General features: G+C 37.5%; 1 protein-coding gene across 2 annotated transcripts in view; it reads left to right on the forward strand.

The window, feature by feature from the left end:
- KIF4A (kinesin family member 4A) overlaps positions 1-26,287 on the forward strand; it is a 120,214-nt gene that overhangs the window by 72,145 nt on the left and 21,782 nt on the right. For both annotated transcript variants that reach the window (XM_007097578.3, XM_042974913.1), the window contains 5 exons: positions 2,070-2,173; positions 3,354-3,498; positions 4,247-4,357; positions 6,865-6,948; positions 7,515-7,628. In XM_007097578.3, coding sequence (XP_007097640.1) covers positions 2,070-2,173; positions 3,354-3,498; positions 4,247-4,357; positions 6,865-6,948; positions 7,515-7,628 — 558 coding nt within the window. The remainder of the gene's footprint in view (positions 1-2,069; positions 2,174-3,353; positions 3,499-4,246; positions 4,358-6,864; positions 6,949-7,514; positions 7,629-26,287) is intronic.

The raw sequence follows: 26,287 nt of genomic DNA on the forward strand, positions 1-26,287 counted from the left end.
TTTATATATTTATCAGTTATGCATTTTAAGGCATTTACATATATGTTTAAATGTCTATAAATGTAAATGTCCACATATATAATATGCAAATATCTAGGAAGAATGTCTGGAAATCTGGACCAGTCTGTTAACAGTGGTTACTTCTGGATAGGGGACTGGCATTTTGGAAGAGTAGGGCAGTAGAGGGGACTCACCCTTTATATGTACTATCTGGATTATATTTTAACCAGAATGTTTTCATGTGTTACTTCTCTAAGTATACACACACATACACACATTATTGCCAGTTTAAATATGCAGGGTAGCTATAAAGCAATGAGACTGATTTTCGTTGGGTATTAGCATGGTTCATTATATTTTGTGGAAAACAGCTCTTGCCTGTTTAGAAAGCTTCTCTGATACAGCCCCACCTAACCTGCCTCTGTGTCATTTCAATACTGGTCTAAGACCACCACATAATCTTCTTGGCTACCAACTGTTCATTCAGCCAGTGTCCTTTAATTTTTTGGTTATGAGAACAGGAAGGAATCTATTGGGTTTTCCCAATCTTGGAAACTACTAAACTTCAGTTTCTAGAATTCATTTCCTAAATGTATGCAGAACTGCAAATGGTATTGAATATATATGTTTGAAAGTTATGAATATAAGAATGTGCAGCTCTTTACTATTTATAGAATGTCTTCCCTTCTTTATCTTATTTCATCTTCCCAACAACCCTGTGAGGTAAGTGGTATTGTTAATTGTTCACATAGATAGGGAAACTCTCGAGGGTCCCCAAGACCACCCCAAGGTTTGACGATTCACCAGGATGATTCAGAGGACGTGGCATATAGTCATACAGCTAAGAGTTATTACAGTAGAAGGATACAAAACAAAATCATCAAAAGGAAAAAGCACATGGGGCAAAGTCTGAAAGGAACCAGATGCAAGCTTCCAAGAGTCTTCTCCTAGTGGAGTAAGTTATTATTTAATTCCTCCAGCAATGGTTTGTGACATGTGTGAAATGTTGTCTATCAGAGAACCTCCCTGGAGTCTAGGAGTCCAGGTGTTTTTTTTTAAGTTTTTATTTTAATTCCAGTTAGTTAACATACAGTGTTATATTAGTTTCAGGTGTACAATATAGTGATTCAACAATTCCGTACATCACCCAGTGCTCATCACAAGGGCACTCCTTAATCCCCATCACCCATTTCACCCCAGCCACCTCCCCTCTGGTAACCATCAGTTTGTGCTCTATAGTTAAGAGTCTGTTGGGGTACCTGGGTGGCTCAGTCGGTTAAGTGTTGGACTCTTGATTTCAGCTCAGGTCATGAGCTCACAGTTTGTTGGTTCAAGCCCTGTGTTGGGCTCCACACTGACAGTACGGAGCCTGCTTGGGATATCCTCTCTCCCTCTCTCAAAATAATTAAATAAACTTTAAAAAAAGAGTCTGGTTCTTGGCATAATGAGCCATTCTTATCAAAAGGGTGAGAACCCTACCAAGTTCACACACCTGAGCCAAGGGCCAATCTTGCAAGCAATACTTTTTAAGAACAGCAATCTCAGGCCTGCTATATGAACTCTCTTATGTGTAGAAACTAAGGCTAAAAAGAGAGGAAATGACTTTTGTTAAGACATTTAGATATTAAGTGCTGGACTCAATGTTCAAACTTTTGGATTCCAAGTTTATACTTTTTCCACTGGGTGTAACTTTCATCTCCTTAAATCAAGTACAGACTGATGTTTTTAGTTTGTAATTGAAGTGGTAAAATTGAACACATAGTTCCTTAAGATGTGGAATGTTGATTTTCTTTTTTCATTTATTATTTTTTTAATTGTTTATTTTTGAGAGAGAAAGTGGGGGAGGGGCAGAGAGAGAGGGAGACAGAGGGTCCAAAGCTGGCTCTGCACTGACAGCAGAGAGCCCCACGTGGGGCTCAAACTTACAAACCACGAGATCATGACCTGAGCCGAAGTTGGACACTTAACCAACTGAACCACCCAGGTGGCCCTTCTTTTTTTTTTTTCAAAGTAAATTTTCTTTCGTGCCTTTTAATGCTTTTTTTCTCTCTGACCCATAACATTTCTAGGATAACATAAAAAATCTAGAGTTGGAAGTCATCAATCTGCAGAAGGAAAAAGAAGAATTGGTTCTTGAACTTCAGACAACAAAGAAGGATGTCAACCAAGCCAAGTAAGAATAAATCCAATAAATATTATTTCAAGTCCCTACTGTGTGTGAGGAAGTTATAAATGAAATAGAGAAGTAAAAGAGCCATTTCCTGCCCCCACAGGATTTATACCTAATTGTGGAAAGAAGATCTAAACAAAAGAAAAGTAATTGAGATTTTCAACAATACCTCATGATGATAGTGAAAGAATGCCGTAACAGCATATGATTAGTAGATTAGTAGCTAAATGAATTTCTTAGGCAGTAATTGCTTTAAGAGTTCAGAGGTAGGGGATATCAGTTTAGACTGGCATGATCAAGGAAGGCCTTATAAGAAGTTAGCATTTGAGCTGGATTTTGAAAGATTATCAGACCTACCAGACAGCTACAGTTTCTTTGTCCCTGTACAGATTGTAAATTAGCTTGTGAATAGAATTAATGTCCAGGCTAGTAAATGAAAAACCTATCTAGCCATCCCTCAGTTAAGAATAAAACTAAGGCAGATAACCAGAATATTCTGCTTTTCCTCAGACCTCTGCCTTATTGGCTATTCTACCTTATTTTTTAGTCTGTGACTCTATTATATCTCCTTTGAGTTTAAAGTTCATGTTCTTTAAAAAAAATTGTAATGATTATTTTTGAGAGAGATTGGGAGAGACAGAGCGCTAGCAGGGGAGGGGCAGAGAGAGACAGAGACACAGAATCCAAAGCAGGCTCCACTCTGTCAGCAGAGAGCCCTATGTGGGGCTCAAACTCACAAGCCATGAGAGCATGACCTGAGCCAGTCGGACATTTAGCAGACTGAGCCAGCCACCCAGGCTCCCCTAAAGTTCATCTTCTTAAATATTATGCTGAATGTTTACTTTCTATCTCAGACTAGTGTAATAATCACCAAAATTATTCCTTTACAGCTAAACTAAAGTGAAATATCTTCAAAGAACCATCCTTTTAACCTAGTAGTAGGGAATGAAGTATTGAGGCAATTTCATTGTTATATCCTCAAAAAATTTATTGTTTTACTCTTGGTATTGAGTTCCCATTAATGAGACAGTTTTGGTTGTTTGGGTGGTATTCATTATTTGAAGATGACTATGCAACTGGTCACCTATTTTGTATATATCAGGATTGTGAACCTGGGAGTCTATGTCTTTTGAAGTCAGGCTTTGCTGCTGCTAGTCTTCATTCCTATAGTGTCTGTTTTTAGGTTGAGTGAGCGCCGCCGTAAACGTCTCCAGGAGCTAGAGGGTCAAATAGCTGATCTGAAGAAGAAACTCAATGAACAGTCCAAACTTCTGAAGCTGAAAGAATCCACAGAGCATACCGTTTCCAAACTGAACCAGGAGATACGGGTAATAAATGCTCATCCTTGGGTTTGTTTCATTAAAACTTACAAACATAGGTGTTCCATTTAGAATTATACTACGGAGGCATTGTCAGATGAGAAAGTAGCAGGCAGGGCCATCATCTGCAAGTGTGTGAATCTCCACAAATGCCCCTTTTACAGGACATTGTGCTGGTAGTCATCTAGAGTCTGAACAATGAAACCCTGCTTTAACATTCAGAGTTTAATGTTAGATTCCCTGAAACCAAAGGAGAAAGATACCTTAGTATTTTGTGGTGATATCCTAACCACCTTCCATGATTATGTAGAAGGATTTCATAAACTAGTTGCAAACTGACAGACACCTGGAGAATATTTTCAGATATTGAATGTTCAACTTCTGACATCTGCAAAGTGGAGTGAACAGGCCACTTATACTGAAACCTTTAGAATACAGTGATTGCTAGGTGGATTTGTCCTTGGGGCTTAGTTGATATTTCCCTGAAATTTCATTTATGTACAATGAATTTAGGGCTGAATTTAGCTGTCGGTACATTTTTAAAAATTTCTTCAACATGTTCATCTGTGTAGTCTATACTTGGAAACCCTGTGCAAGCATAGCAAGGGGTATTGCAAGCCTAATCAGAAAATCTGTTGGCAGCCTTCTCAGCTTAGCTATGGGTTTTCTCTCTTCTTAATAGTTAGTCTATCCATCTGCACATCAGCCTAGAATAAGTGCAGATGACTAATAATTGTATTCGTTTTTGTTTTTACAGGTGATGAAAAACCAGCGGGTACAGTTGATGCGTCAGATGAAAGAGGATGCTGAGAAGTTTAGACAATGGAAACAACAAAAAGACAAAGAAGTAATCCAGTTAAAAGAACGAGTAAGTAACTACAGCTTCTCAAAGGCCTACCTAACAAAGCCTTCTTGGGGCTGACTAGCATTAAAGCCTCTCTTCAAACAACTAGTTATTTCCAAAAATGTGACACATTCATGAATTTAGCAGCTATTTCTTAAACATCTACTACATGCAAGGTACTATCTGCTAGATACCATGGAAAATAGATGAGTATTATATGAGCTCTCGCCTAGAAGAATGTCTTAACTAAAGGGGAAGGTGAGGGGCATCTGGGAGGCTCAGTCCATTAAGCGTCTGTCTCTTAATTTCGGCTCAGGTCATGATCTCATGGTTTGTGAGATCAAGCCCCTGTGCTGACAGTGCAGAGCCTGCTTGGGATTCTCTCTCCCCTTCTCCCTCTGCCCCTCCCCTGCTTGCACTATCACTCTCAAAATAAGTAAACATTTTTTAAAAATGAAGAAATATCTCAAATCAATAACCTAGACTTCCACTTTAAGACACTGGGGGAAAAAAAAAGCAAACTAAACCCAAAGCTAGCAGATGAACAGAAATGTTCAGCATTAGGCTCTGTACTGACAGCTCAGAGCCTGGAGCCTGCTTCAGATTCTGTGTCTCCCTCTCTCTATGTCCCTCCCCTGCTCGCTCGCTGTCTCTCTCAAAAAGAAATAAACATTAAAAAATTTGTAATTAAAAAAATTAAAGAAGAAATAATACCAAATTTTTGGAAACTATTCCGAAAAACAGAAGCAAAGGAAACATTTCCCAGCTCATTCTATGAGTATTTCCTTGACACCAAAACAAGACATCCCAAGAAAACTGTAGAATATAGATGTGAAAATCTCCAAAATCAACAAACTGATTCCAACAACATATAAAAAGAATGATACACCATGACCAAGTAAGGTTCATCTGAAAAAATGCAAGCCTTCCTTAAGATCTGAAAATCAATTAATGTATTACACCATATCAGTACAATAAAGAATAAGAACCACATGATTATCTCAATAGACATAGAAAACATATTTGACAAAATCCATCACCCTTTCATAATAAAAACACTCAAAAAACTAGGAGTAAAAGGAAACTTCTCAACTTGATAAAGGGCATTTACGTGCCAGTTAACATCATACTTAATGGGGAAAGACAGGATACTTTCCCCCTAAGATCAGGAACAAGACAAGAATATCCACTCTCATTGCTTTTATTCCATATTGTCCTGGAGGTTCTGGCCAGGGCACTTAAGCAAGAAAAATATATAAAAGGCATCCAGATTGGAAAGGAAGAAGCAAAACTCTCCCTGTTAGCAGATGACATGATCTTATATTGTATGTATAAAATGCTAGAAGATCTACTACAAAAACTGGTAAAACTAATACATGAGTTCAGCAAGGTTCGAGGCATTTGTACATTTTGTCAATGTACAAAAGCCGGTTGTATTTCTTTACACTAGAAACCAATTTGAAAATGAAGAAAATAATTCCATTTATAGTAACATCAATAAGAATAAAATGCTTAGGAATAAACTTAACAAGTGTAAAACTTATACACTAAAAACTATAAAACATCTTTGAATTCATTAAATATCAAAATAAATGGAAATATAACCCATGTTCATGAATGGGAAGATTTAATATATTTAAGATGGAATACTCCCCAGATTGATCTCAGATTCAGTATAATCTCAATCAAAATTCCAACTGGCTTATTTGCAAATATTCACATGCTGATCCTAAAATTCATATTGAAATGGAGGTGACCCAGCATAGTCGTAACAATCTCAGAAGAATAAATTTGGAGATGTCACATTTCCCATTGGCAACACATCCATCACCTCACATAGTTACCTGTTTTTTTCAGTGTAAAGAGAACACTTAAGATCTACTCCTTAGCAGATTTCAATTATACAATACAGTATTATTAACTATAGTCACTATTATATATAGATCCCCAGAACTTACTCATTTTATAACCAAGAGTTTGTACTCTTTGACTAACCTTTCCATGTTTTCCCTACCCCCAGTTCCTGGTAACCACCATTACTCTCTAGTTCTATGAGTCTGACTTTTTTTAGATTCCACATATAAGTGAGATCATACAGTATTCATCTTTCTCATGTCTGGTTTATTTCAATTACATAATGACCTTTAGGTTCATCCATGTTGTTGCAAATAGTGAGATTTCCTTTTTGTTTGTGACTGAATAATATTCCATTGTATACATATACCACATTTTCTTTATCCATTCATCTGTCAACACTTAGGTTATTTCCATATCTTGGTTACTATGAATAATGCTGCAATGAATATGAGCATACAAATATATCTCCAAGATACTGATTTCATTTCCTTTGAATATATACCCAGTAGTGAGATTGTGCTGGATCGTATGGTAGTTCTATTTTTAATTTTTTGAGGAAAATTAAATCCTGTTTTCCATACTGACTGTTATACTGAAAGACTCTTTAGTTATATTATAAGGTTTTATGTCAGCTAGCTGAATAGCAATTAAAAGTCTGACTTTTTTCTTCTCAGGACCGTAAGAGACAATATGAACTGCTCAAACTTGAAAGAAACTTCCAGAAACAGTCTAATGTGCTCAGACGTAAAACTGAGGAGGTAAGAAAACCCAATCTACTAGGTCAGGTGTACTGTCACCTTCAGGCTTAAATGCTGACATAGTAATATCCCTTAAATGAGCCAGTGTCCTGAGAAACCAGGGATATCAATCTTGACCAGCAATTCCTAAGTCTTAATCCCTGTTTATATGTCACAAACTGTGCGCAGATAAAAATCTGAAGAAAATGGTACCATGCGGATAAGGATTTTTCCCCCAATTGGGCTTGCTTCTTTCCAAACAAAATACAGAGTAATTTGTGACATTTCCAGACACTTTCAGTCTGTGGTACTTTGAAATGTGTACCTTGGGTCACACATTACGACTCAGGTCATGATCTCACAGTTTGTTAGTTCAAGCCCTGCATTGAGCTCTGCGCTGTCTGCTTGGGATTCTCTCTCCTTCTCTCTCTGCCTCCCCCGCCACCGATTGTGCTTGCTCACTCTCTCTCAAAATAAATAAATATTTTTAAAAGGTTTTGTTCATTTTTCTTTACTAATATGCTGGAAATTAAAATGGTTTTTTTTAAACCCTCAATTCAACATTACTATGAGCTGTTTTTATTTAGGCAGCTGCTGCCAACAAGCGTCTCAAGGATGCTCTCCAAAAACAACGGGAGGTTGCAGATAAGCGGAAAGAGACTCAGAGCCGTGGAATGGAAGGCACTGCAGCTCGAGTGAAGGTATGGACAGCTTGAACTGTCATTTCTCTTGTCTACGTTGGGGATAGGAAAAAATGGAAAATAGCTTCCTTTTTGTTTAGAATTAAACACTTCAAAATATGAAGTTCTTCTACCTGAAAGTCTGATTTCCTAATGATACCTTTGAATATCTTTGAACAAATGTGAAAGATCAAGAGTAGAGAACCCTTTCCATCACTGCCTCTATTGAAGGTCAGTTAATTTTTTTACATTTTCATTGAGGTATGATTGGCCCACAATAAATTGTATATATTGAAAATGTACAATTTAGTAAGCTTTGACATAGATATACACCCATGAAATCCTCACCACAATCAAGATAATGTCAATGTCCATCATGACAAAAACTTAATTTTGTTCCACTTTGTAAACCCTTTCTCCTCTCCCTAGTTCACCCCTCTACCTCCCTATCTCCAAGCAACCATTAATCTGCTGTCACTATAGACTCGTTTTTTATTTTCTAGAATTTTACAAAAATTGAATCATACAGTATATTTTCTTTTTCTGGGTTTCACTCAGTATAAGTATTTCAGGGTTCATCCATGTGGCTGTGTGTATCAATACCTCTTTCCTTTTTATTGCTGAATGGCCTCCTGTTGTATGGCTATACCACAATATGTTTATCCATTCACCTGTTGATGGACATTTTGTGTTGTTTCCAGTTTTTCATTATTACAAATAGTGTACTGAACATTTGTGTACAAGTCTTTGTGTGGATATATGTTTTATTTCTTTTGGGGAGATAACCTAGGAGTGGACTGGCTGGTTGTCTCCTATGGTAGGTGTACATTTTAACTTTTAAGCAACTGCCAAATTGTTTTCCAAAGTGGTATAACTTCCTACTAGCAATTTATGAGTGTTCTTGTTGCTGTACATTCTCACCAATATTGAGTATGGTCAGTCTTTTAAACCTGAGGTGGTCTAGTGAAGGGGTAGTGGTACCTCACTGTGGGTTTAGTTTTCATTTCCCTTATGACTAATGATGTTGAGCATCTTTTTATGTGCTTATTTGCCATATGTATGTTTTCTGAAATATACATTCAGATCATCCCCATTTTTTCACTGGGTTGTCTTTTTTCTCACTTTTCAGTTAAAATTCTTTATATATACTAGATACATCCAACAAAGGACTTTTATGTTTTTTAAAAATTTCCTCCTGGTCTGTGACTTGCCTTTCCCTTTTTTTGCCTTTCCCTTTTTTAACAATGTCTTTTGAAGAGCAAGCCTTTATAATTTTGATGCCATCCAATTTATTGACATTTTTTTCTTTTATGTTTAATGGGATTCATGTCCTGTTTAAGAAATCTTTGCCAAAACAGGGGCACCTGGGTGGCTCAGTCGGTTAAGCGTCTGACTTTGGCTCAGGTCATAATCTCATGGTTCAAGAATTCAAGCCCCACATTGGGCTCTGTGCTGACAGCTCAGAGCCTGGAACCTGCCTCAGATTCTGTGTCTCCCTCTCTCTTTCTCTCCCTCTCCTCTGCTTGTGCTCTCTCTCTCAAAAATAAATAAATATTAAAAACAATTAAAAAAGAAAGAAATCTTTGCCAAACCCAAGGTCACTAAGATTTCCCTCTAAGTTATCTTCTAGAATTTAGTTTTAAGCTTTACATTTAAGTCTATGATTGATTCATTCTGACTTGGCACCTTTGTGAAAATCAGTTGTCCATAAGTCATTGTCTAGATTCTACTCCATTGATGTACATGTCTATCTTTATGCCAGGACCAACATGTTTTGATTATACTAGCTTTATAATAAGTTCTGATATCAGGTAGTATAAGCCCTCCAAAGTTGTTACTCTTTTTCAAAATCGTTTTGGGAAAAGTAGGTTCTGTGCATTTTCATATAAATTTTAGAATAAGCTTATCATTTTCTACAAAAAAGTCTGCTGGGAGTTTGATTAGGACTGCACAGAATCTATATGTAAATCTGAGGAGAATTTACATCTTACCAATATTAAGTGTTTTATGAACTCAGTGCATCTCTCCATTTATTTAAAACTTTAATTTCTCTCCGTTGTGTTTTAATTTTCAGTATACAAGTGTTGCACATCTTTTGTCAAATATATTCCTTAGTATTTCATATTTTTATGATATTGAAAGTGTTTTTTAATTTCAATTTACAATTATTTGCATATATTTGTTGGTTCTTATAGCTTTTTAGACTCTTTATAGCTTATAGAGTCTACATAGACAATCATGTCATCTGCAAATGGGGACAGTTTTATTTACTTATCTGCTCCATACGCCTCTTTTTTTTAACTTGACCTTGTCATATTGTACTTATTAGAACCCCCAGTAAAATATTGAATGGAGTAGGTGAAAAGGGATATCCTTGCTTTGTTCACAATCTTAGGGAAAGATTCACCAGTAAGTGTGATATTAGCTGTAGGTTTTTGTATATGCCCTTTATCAGGTTGAAGAAGTTCCTGTCTATCCCAAGTTTCCTGAAAGTTTTTATCATGAACATACATTCGAAAATTTTTTCCAAATCCTATTGAGATGATCTTATTGTTTGTTTTTATTCTGTTAGTATGGCAAGTGACATTGATTTTTTTTCAGCTTTATTAAGGCATATCTGACATACAGTAAGATTTACCTTTTTTAGTGTACAGTTCCAAGAGTTTTGATGACACATACAGTTGTATAACCACCATCACAGTCAAGGTGTAGAATAATTCTATTATCCTCCCAAATTCCTCACCCCCTTTGTAGTCAGCTCCTCCCACATCCCTAGCACTTGGCAAACACTGATGTGTATTCTGTTATTATTGTTTTCCCTTTGCATCAGTGTCATATAAATAGAAACATACAGTATGGCTTCTTTCACTTAGCATAACGTGTTTCAGACTCATTTATGTTATTGCTTATATCAGTAGTTTCTGCCTTCTTTTTTTCTTTTTTTGGCCAAGTTGTATTCCATTGTATGGGTGTCCCACAGTTTATCTGTTCACCTATTAAAAGATATCTTGTGGATTTTTTTCCAGTTTTTGGTGATTATGAATAAAGCTGCTATAAAAACATTTACATACAGGTTTCTGTGTAAACATAGATAAACATTTCACTTGGGTAAATACCTAGGATTGCTATAGGTAATATGTTAAGTGTGTGTTTAACTTTATAAGAAACTTCCAAGTTGTTTATCCAGTTGTTCATTGCTGATATACAATTAATTTTTGTATATTAACTTCTGTCTTCTGACTTTATTAGTTTAGTAGGTATTTTGTAGGTTCTTTGGGATTTTCTACATGGGCAGTCATGCCATCTGTAAATACAGTTTTATTTCTTCCTTTCTAATCTGTATGTCTTTTATTTCTCTTACTTCCCCTATTACATCAGCTTGGACCTTCAGGATGATGTTGAATAGGAGTGTTGATAGTAGAAACCATTCTATTTTTCTTGATCTTGGGGAAAGGATTCAGTCTTTCACCATTAAGCATGACATTACCTTAAGTTTTTCATAGATACGCTTTATCAGATTGAGGAAGTTCTTATGTATTCTTAGTTTGTTGTAAGTTTTTATTATCAGAGCATATAAATTTTGTCAAGTTCTTTTTTTTTAATTTATTTTAATTCAAGTTAGTTAACATGCAGTATAGTATTGGTTTCAGGAGTAGAACCCAGTGATTCATCACTTACATATAACACCCAGTGCTCATCTCAACAAGTGCCCTCCTTAATGCCCATCACCATTTAGCCCATCCTACCACCCACCTCCCCTCCAGTAACCCTCAGTTTGTTCTCTGTATTTAAGAGTCTCTTATAGTTTTCCTCCCTCTCTGTTTTTATCTTATTTTTCCTTCCCTTGCCCTATGTTCATCTGTTGTGTTTCTTTTATTCCACATATGAGCAAAATCATATATTTGTCTTTTTTTGCCTGACTTATTTTGCTTAGCATAATACCCTCTAGTTCCATCCACGTTGTTGCAGATGGCAAGATTTCATTCTTTTTGATCGCCAAGTAGTATTCCATTGTATATATATACCATATCTCCTTTATTCATTCATCAGTTGATGGATATTCGGGCTCTTTCAATAATTTGGCTATTATTGATAGTGCTGCTATAAACATTGGGGTGCATGTGCCCCTTTGAATCAGCATTTTTTTATCCTTTGTATAAATACCTAGTAGTGTAATTATTGGGTCATAGGGTAGTTCTATTTTTAATTTTTTGAGGAACCTCCATACTATTTTCCAGAGTGGCTGCACCCGTTTGCATTCCAACCAACAGTGAAAAAGCATTCCCCTTTCTCAGCATCCTCACCAACATCTGTTGTTTCCTGAGTTGTGAATTTTAGCCATTCTGACTACTGTGAGGTGGTATCTCATTGTGGATTTGATTTGTATTTCCCTGATGATGAGTAATGATGAGCAGCTTTTCATGTGTCTGTTAGCCATCTGGATGTCTTCTTTAGAATAGTGTCTATTCATGTCTTCTGCCCATTTCTTCACTGGATTCTTTGTATTTTGGGTGTTGAGTTTGATAAGTTCCTTATAGATTTTTTTTTTTTTTTAATTTTTTTTTTTTCAACGTTTTATTTTATTTTTGGGACAGAGAGAGACAGAGCATGAACGGGGGAGGGACAGAGAGAGAGGGAGACACAGAATCGGAAACAGGCTCCAGGCTCTGAGCAGTCAGCACAGAGCCCGACGCGGGGCTCGAACTCACGGACCGTGAGATCGTGACCTGGCTGAAGTCGGACGCTTAACCGACTGCGCCACCCAGGCGCCCCAGTTCCTTATAGATTTTTGATACTAATCCTTTATCTGATATGTCATTTGCAAATATCTTCTCCCATTCCGTCAGTTTTCTTTTAGTTTTATTGATTGTTTTCTTCACTGTGCAGAAGCTTTTTATCTTAATGAGGTCCCAATAGTTCATTTTTGCTTTTATTTCCCTTGCCTCCAGAGACATGTCTAATAAGAAGTTGCTATGACCAAGATCAAAGAGGTGGCTGTCTGTGTTCTCCTGTAGGATTTTGATGGTTGCCTGTCTCACATTTAGGTCTTTCATCCATTTTGAATTTCTTTTGTGCATGGTGTAAGAAAGTGATCCAGTATCATTCTTCCACATATCACTGTCCAGTTTTCCCAGCACCATTTGCTGAGGAGACTCTTTTTTCCACTGGATGTTCTTTCCTGCTTTGTCAAGGATTAGTTGACCATACATTTGTGGGTCCATTTCTGGGTTCTCTATTATGTTCCATTGATCTATGTGTCTGTTTTTTGTGCCAGTACCATACTGTCTTGATGATTACAGCTTTGTAATACAACTTAAAGTCTGGAATTGTGATGCCTCTAGCTTTGGTTTTCTTTTTTAGCACTACTTTAGCTATTTGGGGTCTTTTCTGGTTTCATACAAATTTTAGGATTGTTTGTTCTAGCTCTGTGAAAAATGCTGGTGTTATTCTTTTTTAATTTTTTTAAGTTTATTTATTTTGAAAGAGAGAGAGAGCACGGTAGGGGAGAGGCAAAGAGAAAGGGAGAAAGAATCCCAAGCAGGCTCCACACCGTCAGTGCAGAGACCAACACCAGGCTCAAACCCACAAACCATGAGATCATGACCTGAGCCAAATCCAAGAGTTGAACTCTTAACTAACTGAGCCACCCAGGCGCCCCAGTGTTGGTGTTATTTTGATAGGGATCGCATTGAATGTGTAAATTGCTATGTATATGTATATGTATGTGTATGTGTATATGTATATGTATATGTATATGTATATGTATATGTATATGTATATGTATAAATACAGTGAAATATTATTCAGCCATAAAAAGAGACTACTTGCAAACAGTAACCAAAAGAGAGATGAAGTAGATATACTATTAACACACAGAATAAACATACACACACACACACACACGCACACACACAAAATAGACTTTAAGTCAGAAACTAACAAAGATGCCAAATCCATTCAATGGCGAAAGAACAACCTGTTCAACAAATGGGGCTGGGACAAGTGTATTTCCACAGGCAAAATAATACATTTGGACCTTTACATCACATCTCATCCAAAATTTACTCTATGTGAATAAAACCTAAAATAAGAGATAAAAGCATAAAACTCTTAGAGGAAAACATGGGAGTAAATCTTTATGACCTTGGACTTGACATTGAATTCTTAGATATAACAAAATCATGAGCAACATGACCTTGGACTTGACATTGAATTCTTAAATATAGCAAAATCATGAGCAACAAAGAAAAATAGATAAATTTGATTTCATCAAAATTTAAAACTTTTGGCTCAGTCAGTTAACCGTCTGTCTCTTGGTTTGGGCTCAGGTCATGATCTCACAGTTCGGGAGTTCAAGCCCTGCATCAAGCTCCGTACTGACAGCATGGAGCCTGCCTGGGATTCTCTCTTTCCCTCTCTGTCTCTGCCTCTCCTTTGCTCTCTCTGTCTCTCAAAATAAATAAACTTAAAAAAAATTTTTTTTTGAAAAAAACTTTTGTGCATCAAAGGACATTATCAAGAAAGTGAAAGATAGCCTAGAGAATGGGAGAAAATATTTGGGGGCCCCTGGGTGGCTCGATCAGTTAAGTGTCTGATTCTTGGTTTTGGCTCAGGTCTTATCTCAGTTTCATGATTTCAAGCCCTGCATCAGGCTCCATGCTGACAGCGCGGCACCTGCTTGGGATTCTCTGTCTCCCCCTCTCTGCCCCTCCCCTACTCACGCTGTCTTCCTAAAAATAAATAAATAAACTTTAAAAAAAAGAATGGGAGAAAATATTTGGAAGTCATATATCTGATAAGTGTTAATAACCAGAACATAGAGAACTCCTACAGCTCAGCAACAGAAAGATAAACAACGAGGCAACTGGGTGGCTCAGTTGGTTAAATGTCTGACTCTTGATTTTGGCTCAGGTCATGATCTCATGGTTGGTGGGTTCGAGCCCCACATCAGGCTCTGGACTGATGGCATGGAGCCTGCTTGGTTTTCTCTCTCTCCCTCTCTCTCTGCCCTTTCCGCTGCTTCCACACACATGCTTTTTCTCTTTCAAAAATAAACATATTTACAAAAGATAAACAACTCAACTTAAAAATGGGTAAAAGACTTGAATAGACGTCTCTCCAAAGAAGATATAGAAATGGCCAATAAACATATGAAAAGATGCTCATTCTTAGTGATTAGAGAAATGAAAATAAAATCTATAATAATATATCCCCTTCACACCTACTAGGATGTGTTTGTTTTTTTTTTAATTTTTTTTTTCAACTTTTTTTATTTTATTTTTGGGACAGAGAGAGAGACAGAGCATGAACGGGGGAGGGGCAGAGAGAGAGGGAGACACAGAATCGGAAACAGGCTCCAGGCTCTGAGCCATCAGCCCAGAGCCCGACGCGGGGCTCGAACTCACGGACCGCGAGATCGTGACCTGGCTGAAGTCGGACGCTTAACCGACTGCGCCACCCAGGCGCCCCTAGGATGTGGTTTTTAACAAAAAAAAAAGTAGCAAGTGTTGGTGAAGATATGGAGAAGTTGGAACCCTTGTATATTGCTTGTGGGAATGTAAAGTTGTGCCATTGATGTAGAAAAGTTTGCAAGTTCCTCAGAAAGCTAAATATAAGGGGAGCCTGGGTGGCTCATTCAGTTAAGTGTCTGACGTCACCTTAGGTCATGATCTCACAGTTTGTGAGTTCTCACAGTTGAGGTTCTATGTGACAGCCTGGAGCCTGCTTCGGAATCTGTGTCTCCCTCTCTCTCTCTGCCCCTCCCTCACTTGTGCTCATTCTCTCTTTCTTTTGTTCTCTCTCTCTCTCTCTCTCTCAAAAAATAAAATAAACATTAAAAAAAGCTAAACATGGAATTACCACATGACCCAGCAAATCTACCTCTAGGTATATACCAAAAGAGTGAAAACAAGTATTCAAACAAAAACTTGTTCACAAATGTTCATAGTAGCACTATTCATAGTAGTCAATGTGTAGAAGCAACCTAAATGCCTCTCAACATATGAATGAATAAACAATATGTGGTATATATATATATCACATAGACACACATACACCACGAACATTCTGTATTTGGCAATAGGAAGAAATGACCTAGTGATTGATACGTGCTACAAAATGAATGAACCTTGAAAACATTATGCTAAGTGAAATAAGGCAGCCAAAAAAGGACAAATATTATATTGTTCTACTTATATGAAGTATCTAGAATAGGCAAATTCATACAGACAGTAGATTAGAGGTTACCAGGGGATGAGGGGAGGTCTAATGGGGAGTTGTTTAATAGCTACAGAGTTTTTGTTTGGGGTGATGAAAATAATTTAGAAACAGTAGTGATGGTTATACAACATTTTTAATGTAATGCCACTGTATTGTACACTTACAAGTGTTCAGAATAACAAATTTGATGTTATATATATTTTACCAGAATACAGAAATTCAAAAAAGAAGTAGGCAATCTGCCTCAGAGCCTCTGCTTTTGATCACTATGAATGATATCCCAGCCCCCTCCAGCTCTAAGTCCCTGACAGCTTCCATATCTGTAAAATATGAATAATAATCCCTGCACTGCCTCTCTCATCCTTGTTGTAAGAATCAATTTAAATAGGGAACAACACAAGGATTTCTAAACTGCAAAGGACTGACTGAAGTCAGGTGCCATTATTATCTTGGAGGCTTACACATAAATCACCACAATAAGTTGATACTCAGTACTGTGCTATAAAACATATTTGTTTTGCTATATCTTGCAACTCAGAAGCAATTTCAATTACACTATCAGTTTCCAATGACACCACCCCTAACCCATAAACCTTCACACTTGACCAGACTGGTAGGAATCTCTGGTCTGACTGATTGTGATTATAACTTTTCCAATAACAGTATACTTCTTTCAAGGTATCTTACACATGCCTATCACAAAATATTAATTCATGTAGGATCTCAGAACACAGATCAAAGAGGAAGTAAAAAGCAAACAAACAAACAAAAAAAAAAACATTGAAGCTTCCAGCTCTTTCTCAGGGACACTAAGGAGAGTTCCTGGGGAGCCAACAAGGTATGCAATGCCAGAGAGCATAGTGGGAATCAACAAAGTGGCAGTGGTATCCAGCTTTCGAAACAGCTTCCAGACCAAGACCTACCACAGGCACAATCAGCTTCCTGAGAAGGTTCTTCAGCCTTTTCAGATCTGCTAAGCAGAATGTTTTAGAAAGACTTCCCAGAGGGTACCTGGCACATCACCCCACTGTTGGCACCAAAGTAAGAGAGTTCACAGAAAAACACGGTCTTGGACTAAATTCGCTTAGAGAAGAGAAGGCAAAAGACTCCCCACACAGCTAGTAAAGAGCATCCTGAAGTGAAAAGCCAAGGCCAAGACCTTTAAACAAGGCTGTGAGGCCACAACTCAGTAACAGTGTATCTCAGTATTCTGCTTTATACACACTCAAAGTCCAGAACCCCATTTGCCCTTACCTATTCAGAAGAAAATTCTTGAATTCTTTCTGATTTCCATAATATCTGACTTCATTTCTTATTTCCTGTTTTTGGCTACACACTTTTGACTTGTACTGAACTGGCCTTGGCCTCAGCACCCCTCCCAACTGGGAATTGCTGTGATTTCCTCACTACAAGTACTTTCAGCCATCATCTCAGTAGAACCCATCTGCCAGAATCTACCTTAGCACTGATCCATGTTCTCCAACATCCATGGAAGGGATTAAAAAGAGACAGTGTATTATATGTTATCAAATTTTGTAAGTCATAACGTAAAATACCAAAATTTGAAACTCTGTAAGTAATAATAATGGCTACTACTATCTACTGTGTGCTACGTGTTTACACATAGAGTCTGGAATCTTCACTTCATCCTTAGAGGTTAGGTCCTATTATCATCTCCATTTTTGAGGAAAGAAAAGTGAGGCCATGAGAGGTTAGATGATTTCCCAAGGTGTCACAATTAATAAGTAACAGAGATTTTTCAACAAATGTTGTGGAGCAATTAGATACCATAGACAAAAACAAACAAACCACTTTAACCTAAACCTTGCACCTTATACAAAAATGAACTCAAAGTAGACCATAGATCTAAATGTAAAACCTAAGGGTGCCTGAGTGGCTTAGTTGGTTAAGTGTCCCAACTCTTGATCTCAGCTCAGGTGTTGATTTCAGGGTCGTGAGTTCAAGCCCTGCATTGGGCTCTGTGCTGGGCATGAAGCCTACATACATACATACATACATACATACATACATACATACATAAATGTAAAACCTAAAACTGTGACACTTCTACAAGAAAACATAAGATAAAAATTTCAGTGACATCATAAGCATAATACATAAAGAAAAAGTGAATACATTAGGCTTCACCAAAACTAAGAACTTCTGCTCTGGTAAAGACCCTAGGGAGACAATATTCAAAAAAATAAACGACATGTCTGAGTAGCTCAGTCAGTTAAGCTTCCAACTCTTGACTTTGGCTCAGGTCATAATCTCATGGTTTGTGACCCACGTTGAGCTCCACATTGGCAGTGTGGAACCTACTTGGGATTCTCTCTCTCTCTCTCTCTCTCTCTCTCTCTCTCTGTTTCCCTCTGTCCCTCTGCCACTCATGTGCACTCTCTCTCTCTCATAATAAATAAATAAACTTTAAATAAATAAATAAATAAATAAATAAGCCTTAGACTAGAAAGAAATATTTGCAAATTACATATCTGACAAAGGAATCATATCCAGAATTCATAAAGGATTTATTAAACCCAAAAATAAGAAAACAAATAACTCAATTAGATAATGGGCAAAACACCTGAGCAGATACTTGATGAAAGAAAATATGCAGATGGCAAATAAGCACATGAAAAGATATTCAACAGGGGCACCTAGGTGGCTCAGTTGGTTGAGCATCCAACTCTTGATTTCAGCTCAAGTCATGATCCCAGGGTCCTGGGATTGAGCCCCGTGTCAGACTCCATGCTGAGGATGGAGCCTGCTTAAGATGCTCTCTCTCTCTCTCTGTCTCTTTCTCTCTGTCTCCCTCTGACCCTCTCCCCTGCTCACGCTCTCTCTTTCTCTCCCTCTTTCTTTCTAAAATAATAAAATATATATATTCAACATCATTAGCCATTAAGGAAAAGGAAATTAAGGCCCAGATAAGATATACTACACACCTATTAGCATGGCTACAATAAAATATAGTGACAATACCAAGTGCTGGCAAGGATACTGAGAAAATAGAATTATCATACATTGTTAGTGGGAATATAAAATGGTATAGCCACTCCGGAAAATGGCTAGTCACTTTCTTATAAAATTAGACATGTATATATATGAGCCAACAATCCCATCCCTGGGCATTTACCCTCTAGAAATGAAAGCTTGCATTCACATGAAAACCTATATGACAGTGTTTAAAGCAGCTATATTTGTATTCACCAAAAACTACAAACAATCCAAATGTCTCTCAACTGGAGAATGTATAAACAAATTAGTACATCCATACAGTGGAACACTACTCAGCAAAAAAAAAAAAAAAAAAGAATAAACTATTGATACACTTGGGTGGATCATAAGGGCATCATGCTGAGTGAAAAAAGCCCATCTCAAAAGTTCACATAATATAGGATTCCATTTAATGAATATTCTAGAAATGACACAATTTTAGGAATAGAAACAAATCAGTGGTTGCCTGAGGTAAACGAACTTGAAATTGAGACCTTAGGAAAGCCTGCAGACATCTTTGAGGAATATACCAGTAGCTATAGCTGTGTGCAGAAGAAAAAACTCTTTGTTGAGTAATCACATGCTGAACTACTGAAACTTTTACAAGAAACTCTTAATGACAGATGCTAACATATTAGCATGTGTGACCAAAATCTTAGAATATCAAGGACTTTCACCAGGAAAATCTTTCAAAACAAGAAGGAAAGATTCCTGAAGGCAGCAGATACTAAATTTTATCCAACTCTGTCACAGTACCTAGCTCATAGCAGGCACTCAGGAAATAGCTGTTTTCAGTAATTTTGAAGTTAAAGAGATCACTAGACTTCTCCCAAACTGCCTTGTCCATAGATATGCTGGATTACTCTATATGATTTAGGTAAGAAAAGCTAACATTTATGGAGTACTTATTATGTAGTAAGAAGTGTCAAATATTTTTTATATATTAATCATGTAATTCTCAAAACAACCCTATGAGGTATAGGGATGATTATGATCCTCATTTTACAGATGAGAAAAGTGAGTCACAGAGAGACTAAAGGACTTGCTTCCAGGTCCAATCACTAAGAATTGAAGGAGCTACTTGGGGGAATCTACTCCTGAAACCAAGAGCACACTGTATACACTGTGTGTTAGCTAACTTGACAATAAATTATATTTAGAAAAAAAATAATAGAAGGAGCTACAATGTAATCTGGATCTAGAATTATATTCTCATAATCATTATATAACCTTATTACATACATTCTACAGTCTCTCTCTGATACACTCTTCAGTCACTAGGCCTTTGATTATGTTTAAGTTCATTAAAGATGCGTGAATATAGGAATGTTGAAAATTTTCTTAGATAAGACATAGGGATCTGTATAGTTATGATTCCTTCAGTCAGCAAGCATTTCCTTAATACCAATTCCAGCACTAGTGCCTTTTATTCTCATTACTTATTCATTCCATAACTGGAAGCCTGTATCTCCCATTGCTCTTCACCCATTTTGCCTATCCTCCCAACCCCCTTCCCTCTGGCAACTCAGTGGTTCACTCACCAGTTTATGATAAAACATCTCAAATCATGGTTGACACTGACAAAAAGGAGGGAAGACTGTGCTTGATCCTATCACACGATCAATGTGTTAAAAGCTATGGAGTTAGGGGAGAGAAGGGGAAGATGGTGGCAGTGTAGGAGCATCCTAGACACTCCTCATCCCATGAACACAACTAGATAACTATCAAATCATCCTAAATAGACCAGAAATCTACCTTAAGACTGGCAGAACAAACTCCACAACTAAAGGTAGAGAAGAGGCCACATCAAAGAAGGTAGGAAGTGCAAAGATGGGACTTGGGAGAAAAAAAGATCATGGCCACTGCAGTGGGGAGGTAGCTGCAGTGTAGAGAAGGGTGAGAGACAGACTAGCACACAGAGCAGCTCAACATGGGGGAAATGAATCCCCATAGCAATTGGTTTGTAAAGTGAGAGGGGCCAAATTTTGTGAGTTCTTGCAACCAGTGGAGCTTAAAGCCTGGGGTCTTAAAGGTCAATGGGCTTAGCTCAGATAGACCCTGAAAGGCATTGTACTGCTCTTGGAGAGAAGGAAGGCTAACAATGCCTGGACATTCAGCATTGAAATGGTGATCTGAAGAGCACCTGAGCACACAGTGGAGCGGGTATTTGCTCATTTCGGAGTATGTCCCAGAAAGGCAGCGTTCATGGAAAGACCTCTCTGGGAATAAAGAAACTGGTAGACACTATTTCCCTCTGCTATCTCTCAGCATAAACACAAAGCCACCTACAGGAACACAGCACTGACACTTACTACCTAACTTGCTTACACGAAGCTCTGCTCACCCATGCTGTGGTGAAACCCCCCTTCTCAGTCTCGCTCACCTCAGTCCAAGTGTGGCAAGCCCCCTCCCCCAGAAGCCTGTCCCAAACCCCAGCTCACACTATGTCTGCCAACCTGGGAGTTTTGCAGAGCCTCAGTTCTGGTGTCAGTGGCAATAGGTCCCATTTTACAAGCAGACCAGAGCATACCTAGTAAACAATTGCCAGATTCAGGCCAGGGACCAAACACTTCCCCCAACAAAGAAAGCCTCTGCAGACAACTGGCCTGAAGGATAAAGCAGCCAGGACACAGATGCAGTGCACACAGAGTACACATTGGAGACACTCCCAAAAGCACCAGGCCCTGTAGAAAGGGGACACTACAAGGAACAGACAACAAAACATCTTCGTAACACCATTACCTTCAAGAACAGGAGATATAGCTGACTTTTCTAACACAGAGAAATAGGCACAGAGACTTAGACAAAACGAGAAGACAGATAAATTTCTCCCAAATGACAGAATAGGACAAGGCCATGGCTGGAGATCTAAGCAAAACAGACATAAGTAACTTGCTTGATGGAGTATTTAAAGCAATGATCATGGAGATACTCACTGGACTTTGGAAAAGAGTGGGAGACATCAGAGAGACCCTTAACACAGAGATGAAAATGAACCAATCAGAGATGAAGTGTGCAACAAACAAGATTAGAAACACACCTGATGCAATGAACAGCAGGCTGGAAGAAGCAGAAAAATGAATTAATGACCTAGAAGACAGAGAAATGAAAAGTAATCAAGCTGAACAAAAAAGGGAAAAAAGAATTATGTAAAACAAGAATAGAAGTAGGGAACTCAGTGACTCCATCAAACAATAATCTTCGTATTATAGGAGTCCCAGAAGAAGACAAAGAAGAGGGGACAGAAAATTTATTTAAAAAATAGCTGAGGGTTGCCTGGGTGGCTCAGTAGGTAAGTGTCCAACATCGGCTCAGGTCATGATCTCACTGTTGATGAGTTCAAGCCCCGCATCAGGCTCTGTGCTGACAACTCAGAGCCTGGAACCTGCTTCAGATTCTGTTTCTCCATCTCTCTCTGCCCTTCCCCCATTCATGCTGTCTCTCTTTCAAAAAAAGGAATAAACATTAAAAAATTTTTTTTTAAGAAATAGCTGAAAACTTCCCTAATCTGGGGAAGGAAACAGATATCCAGATCCAGGAGGTATAGAAAACCTCCAACAAAATCAACAAAAAGATATCCATACAAAGACATATTGTAATGAAATTGCCAAATACAGTGATAAAGAAAAAATGTTTAAACCAGCAAGACCAAAGAAGACAGTAACATGCAAGGAAAACCCCATAAGGCTAGCAGCCCATTTTTCAGCAAAAGTTTTCCAGGCCTGAAAGAGTGCATGATATATTCAAAATGATGAATGGGGGAAATTTGCAGCCAAGAATGCTGTATCTAGCAAAGTTATCATTCAGAATAGGAATGATAAAGAGTTTTACAGAAGAACAAAAACTAAAGGTGTTCATAATCATTAAACCAGACCAGAAAGAAATATTAAAGGGGACCCTTTGTGTGAAATGGAAAGATCAAAAATGACAGTATCAAGGTAGGAAACACAAACACAGTAAAAGTGAATATTTCTGTAAAAAATCAGTCAAGAAACTCACAAAAAGATGTAGAATATGACATCATATACCCAAAATGTAGGAGGGATAGGAGTAAAAAATTAGTTCAAACTTAAAGGACCATCAACTTAATATAAAATTCTATAAGCAGATGTTGTATACAAACCTCATGGTAACCACAAATCAAAAACCACTAATAAATATGCAAGGAATAAAGAGAAAGAAATCCAAATGTATCACAAAAACAAAACCAGCAAACCATGCAAGAAGAACAAAAAAAAGATCAGAGAAAATGTTCAATAACAACTATAAAACAAGTAATAAAATGGTAATGTATTCACATCTATCAATAATAACTTTCAATGTAAATGGACTAAATGCTCCAATCAAAAGACACAGGGTGGCTGAATGGATAATTTTTAAAAAGACCCATCTATATGCTGCTTAAAAGAGACCTATTTTAGACCTAAAGACACCTACAGATTGAAAGTGAGGGGATGGAGAAACATCTATCTGGCAAAAAGCCAGAAGAACAATACTTAATATAAAACAAAATAGACTTTAAAACAAAGAATGTTGGGGGCACCTGGGTGGCTCAGTTGGTTAAGCGTCCAACTTCGGCTCAGGTCATGATCTCATGGTTCATGGGTTCGAGCCCCGCGTCAGGTTCTGTGCTGACAGCTCAGAGCCTGGAGCCTGCTACGGATTCTGTGTCTCCCTCCCTCTCTCCCCCTCCCCTTCTTGTGCTCGCTCGCTCTCTCTCTCTCTCTCAAAAGGTAAATAAACATTTAAAAAAAATTAAAAAAACAAAGAATGTTACAAGAGACAAAGAAGGACACTATACAATAATAAAGGGCACAATCCAACAAGACTATATAACAAGTGTAAATATGCACCCAGAACAGGAGCACCCAAATGCATAAAACAGTTAGTAAACGTGAAGGAACAAATCAATAATAACACAAAAATAGTATAGTACTTTAATACCCCACTTAACACCAATGGACAGATATCTAAGTAGAAAATAAACAGGAAAAATGGCTCTGAATAACACACTGGAACATGTGAATTTAACAGATATATTCAGAATATTCCATCCTAAAACAGCAGAATACAGTCTTTTCAAGTGCACAGAGAAATGTTTTCCAGAATAGATTACATATGAGCCCACAAAACAAGCCTCAACTCCGCAAATTCAGGAAGATGGAAGTCATACCATGAACCTTTTCTGACCAACAATGCTGTGAAACTGAAAGTCAACCACATGGAAATATCTGGAAAGACCACAACTATATGGAGGTTAAATAACATGCTACTAAACAATAAATACATCAACCAGGAAATCAAAGAAGAAATTAAAAAGTACATTGAAACAAATAGAAATGAAAACACAATGTCCAAAACCTTTGGAATACAGCAAAAGTGATTCCAAAAGGGAAGCTTATAGCAATATAAGCCTACCTCAACAAGCAAGAAAAATCCAAGGTAAACAACCTAACCTTATACCTAAAGGAGCTAAAAGAACAACAAACAAAACCTAAAACCACCAGAAGGAAGGCATAATAAAGATTGGAGCAAAAATGAATGATATATAGAAAGTAAAACAACAACAACAATAGAATAGATCAATGAAACCAGAAGCTGGTTCTTTGCAAAAAAAAAAAAATCAATGAAATTGATAAACCTCTCAACTGATTTATCAAGAAAAAGAGAGAAAGGACTAAAATAGAAATCACAAATGAGTGAGGAGAAATAACCAACAACACAGAAATACAAACCATTCTAAGAGCATATTATGAAAAACTGCATGGCAACAAATTGAACAACCTAGAAAAAAAAATGGATAAATTCCTAGAAGTATATGAACTGCCAAAACTGTACCAGGAAGAAATAGAAATGTGAACAGACCACTTACCAGCAAAGAAATTGGATCGGGGGGTGCCTGGGTGGCTTAGTCAGTTGGGCATCTGATTTTGGTTTAGGTCATGATCTTGCAGTCTGTGAGTGCAAGCCCCATGTCGGACCCTGCGCTGACATCTCAGAGCCTGGAGCCTGCTTCAGATTCTGTCTGTATCTCTCTCTGCCCCTCCCCTGCTCTCACTGTGTGTCTCTCTCTCTCTCAAAAATAAAATAGAAACATTTAAAGAAATTTTTAAAAATTGGATTGGCAATCAAAAACTCCCAGGGGCGGGGGGGTGGCAGAGGAGAGGGGGAAATGGGTGATGGGCATTGAGGCAGGCGCTTGTTGAGATGAGCTCTGGGTGTTGTATGTAAACAGTAAATCACAGGACTCTACCCCCAAAACCAAGAGCACACTGTATACACTGTATGTTAGCCAACTTGACAATAAATTATATTAAAACAAAAAACAAAACTCCCAACAAACAAAATTCTAGGGCCAGATGGCTTCAGAGGCAAATTCTACCAAACATTTAAAGAAGAGTTAATACCTATTCTTCTCAAACTATTGCAAAAATAGAAAAAAGTAAACTTCCAAATTCATCCTATAAGGCCAACATTACCCTGATAACAAAACCAGACAAAGACATCACAAAGAAAAGAGTAACTAAAGACCAGTATCTCTGATGAACATAGATGCAGAGATCCTCAACAAAATACTAGCAACTAGAATCCGACAATATATTAAGAATCATTTACCAAGATCAAGTGAGATTTATTCCTCGGATGCAAGGGTAGTTCAATATTAACAAATCAATCAACATGATATATCACATCAATAAGAGAAAGAGTAAGAACCATATGATGATTTCAACAGATGTAGGAAAAACATTTGTCCAAGTACAACATCCATTCATTATAAAAACCCTTAACAAAGTAGGTTTAGAGGGTACATATCTCAACATGATAAAAGCCATATATGAAAAACCCACAGCTAATGTCATCCTAAATGGGGAAAAACCGAGAGCTGTTCCCCAAGGTCAGGAACCAGACAAGGATGTTCACTGTCAACACTTCTATTCAAAATAGTACTGGAGGTCCTAGCCACAGCAGTCAGACAACAAAAAGAAATAAAAGGAATCCAAATCAGGAAGAAGTAAAACTGTCACAATTTGCACATGACATGATACTATATATAGGAACCCTAAAGACTCCACCAAAAAACTGCTAGAACTGATAACCGAATTCACAACAAAACAAAAGAGCAACCTACTGAATGGGAGAAGATATTTGCAAATGATATATCTGATAAGGGGTTAATATCAAAAATATATAAAGAACTTCTACAAGTCAACACCAAAAATCCAAACAATCTGATCAAATATTGCGCAGAAGACCAGAATAGACATTTTTCCAAAGAAGACATAGAGATGGCCAACAGGTACACTAAAAGATGCTCAACATCACACTAATCATCAGAGAAATGCATATGAAAGCCACAACGAGATATCACCTTACACCTGTCAGAATGGCTAAAACCAGAAAGACAAAAAATAACACGTGTTTGCAAGGATGTGGAGAAAAAGAAACCCTCATGCATTGTTGGT

Source organism: Panthera tigris, chromosome X (genome assembly GCF_018350195.1).
Source record: "Panthera tigris isolate Pti1 chromosome X, P.tigris_Pti1_mat1.1, whole genome shotgun sequence".
Lineage (NCBI taxonomy): Eukaryota > Metazoa > Chordata > Mammalia > Carnivora > Felidae > Panthera > Panthera tigris.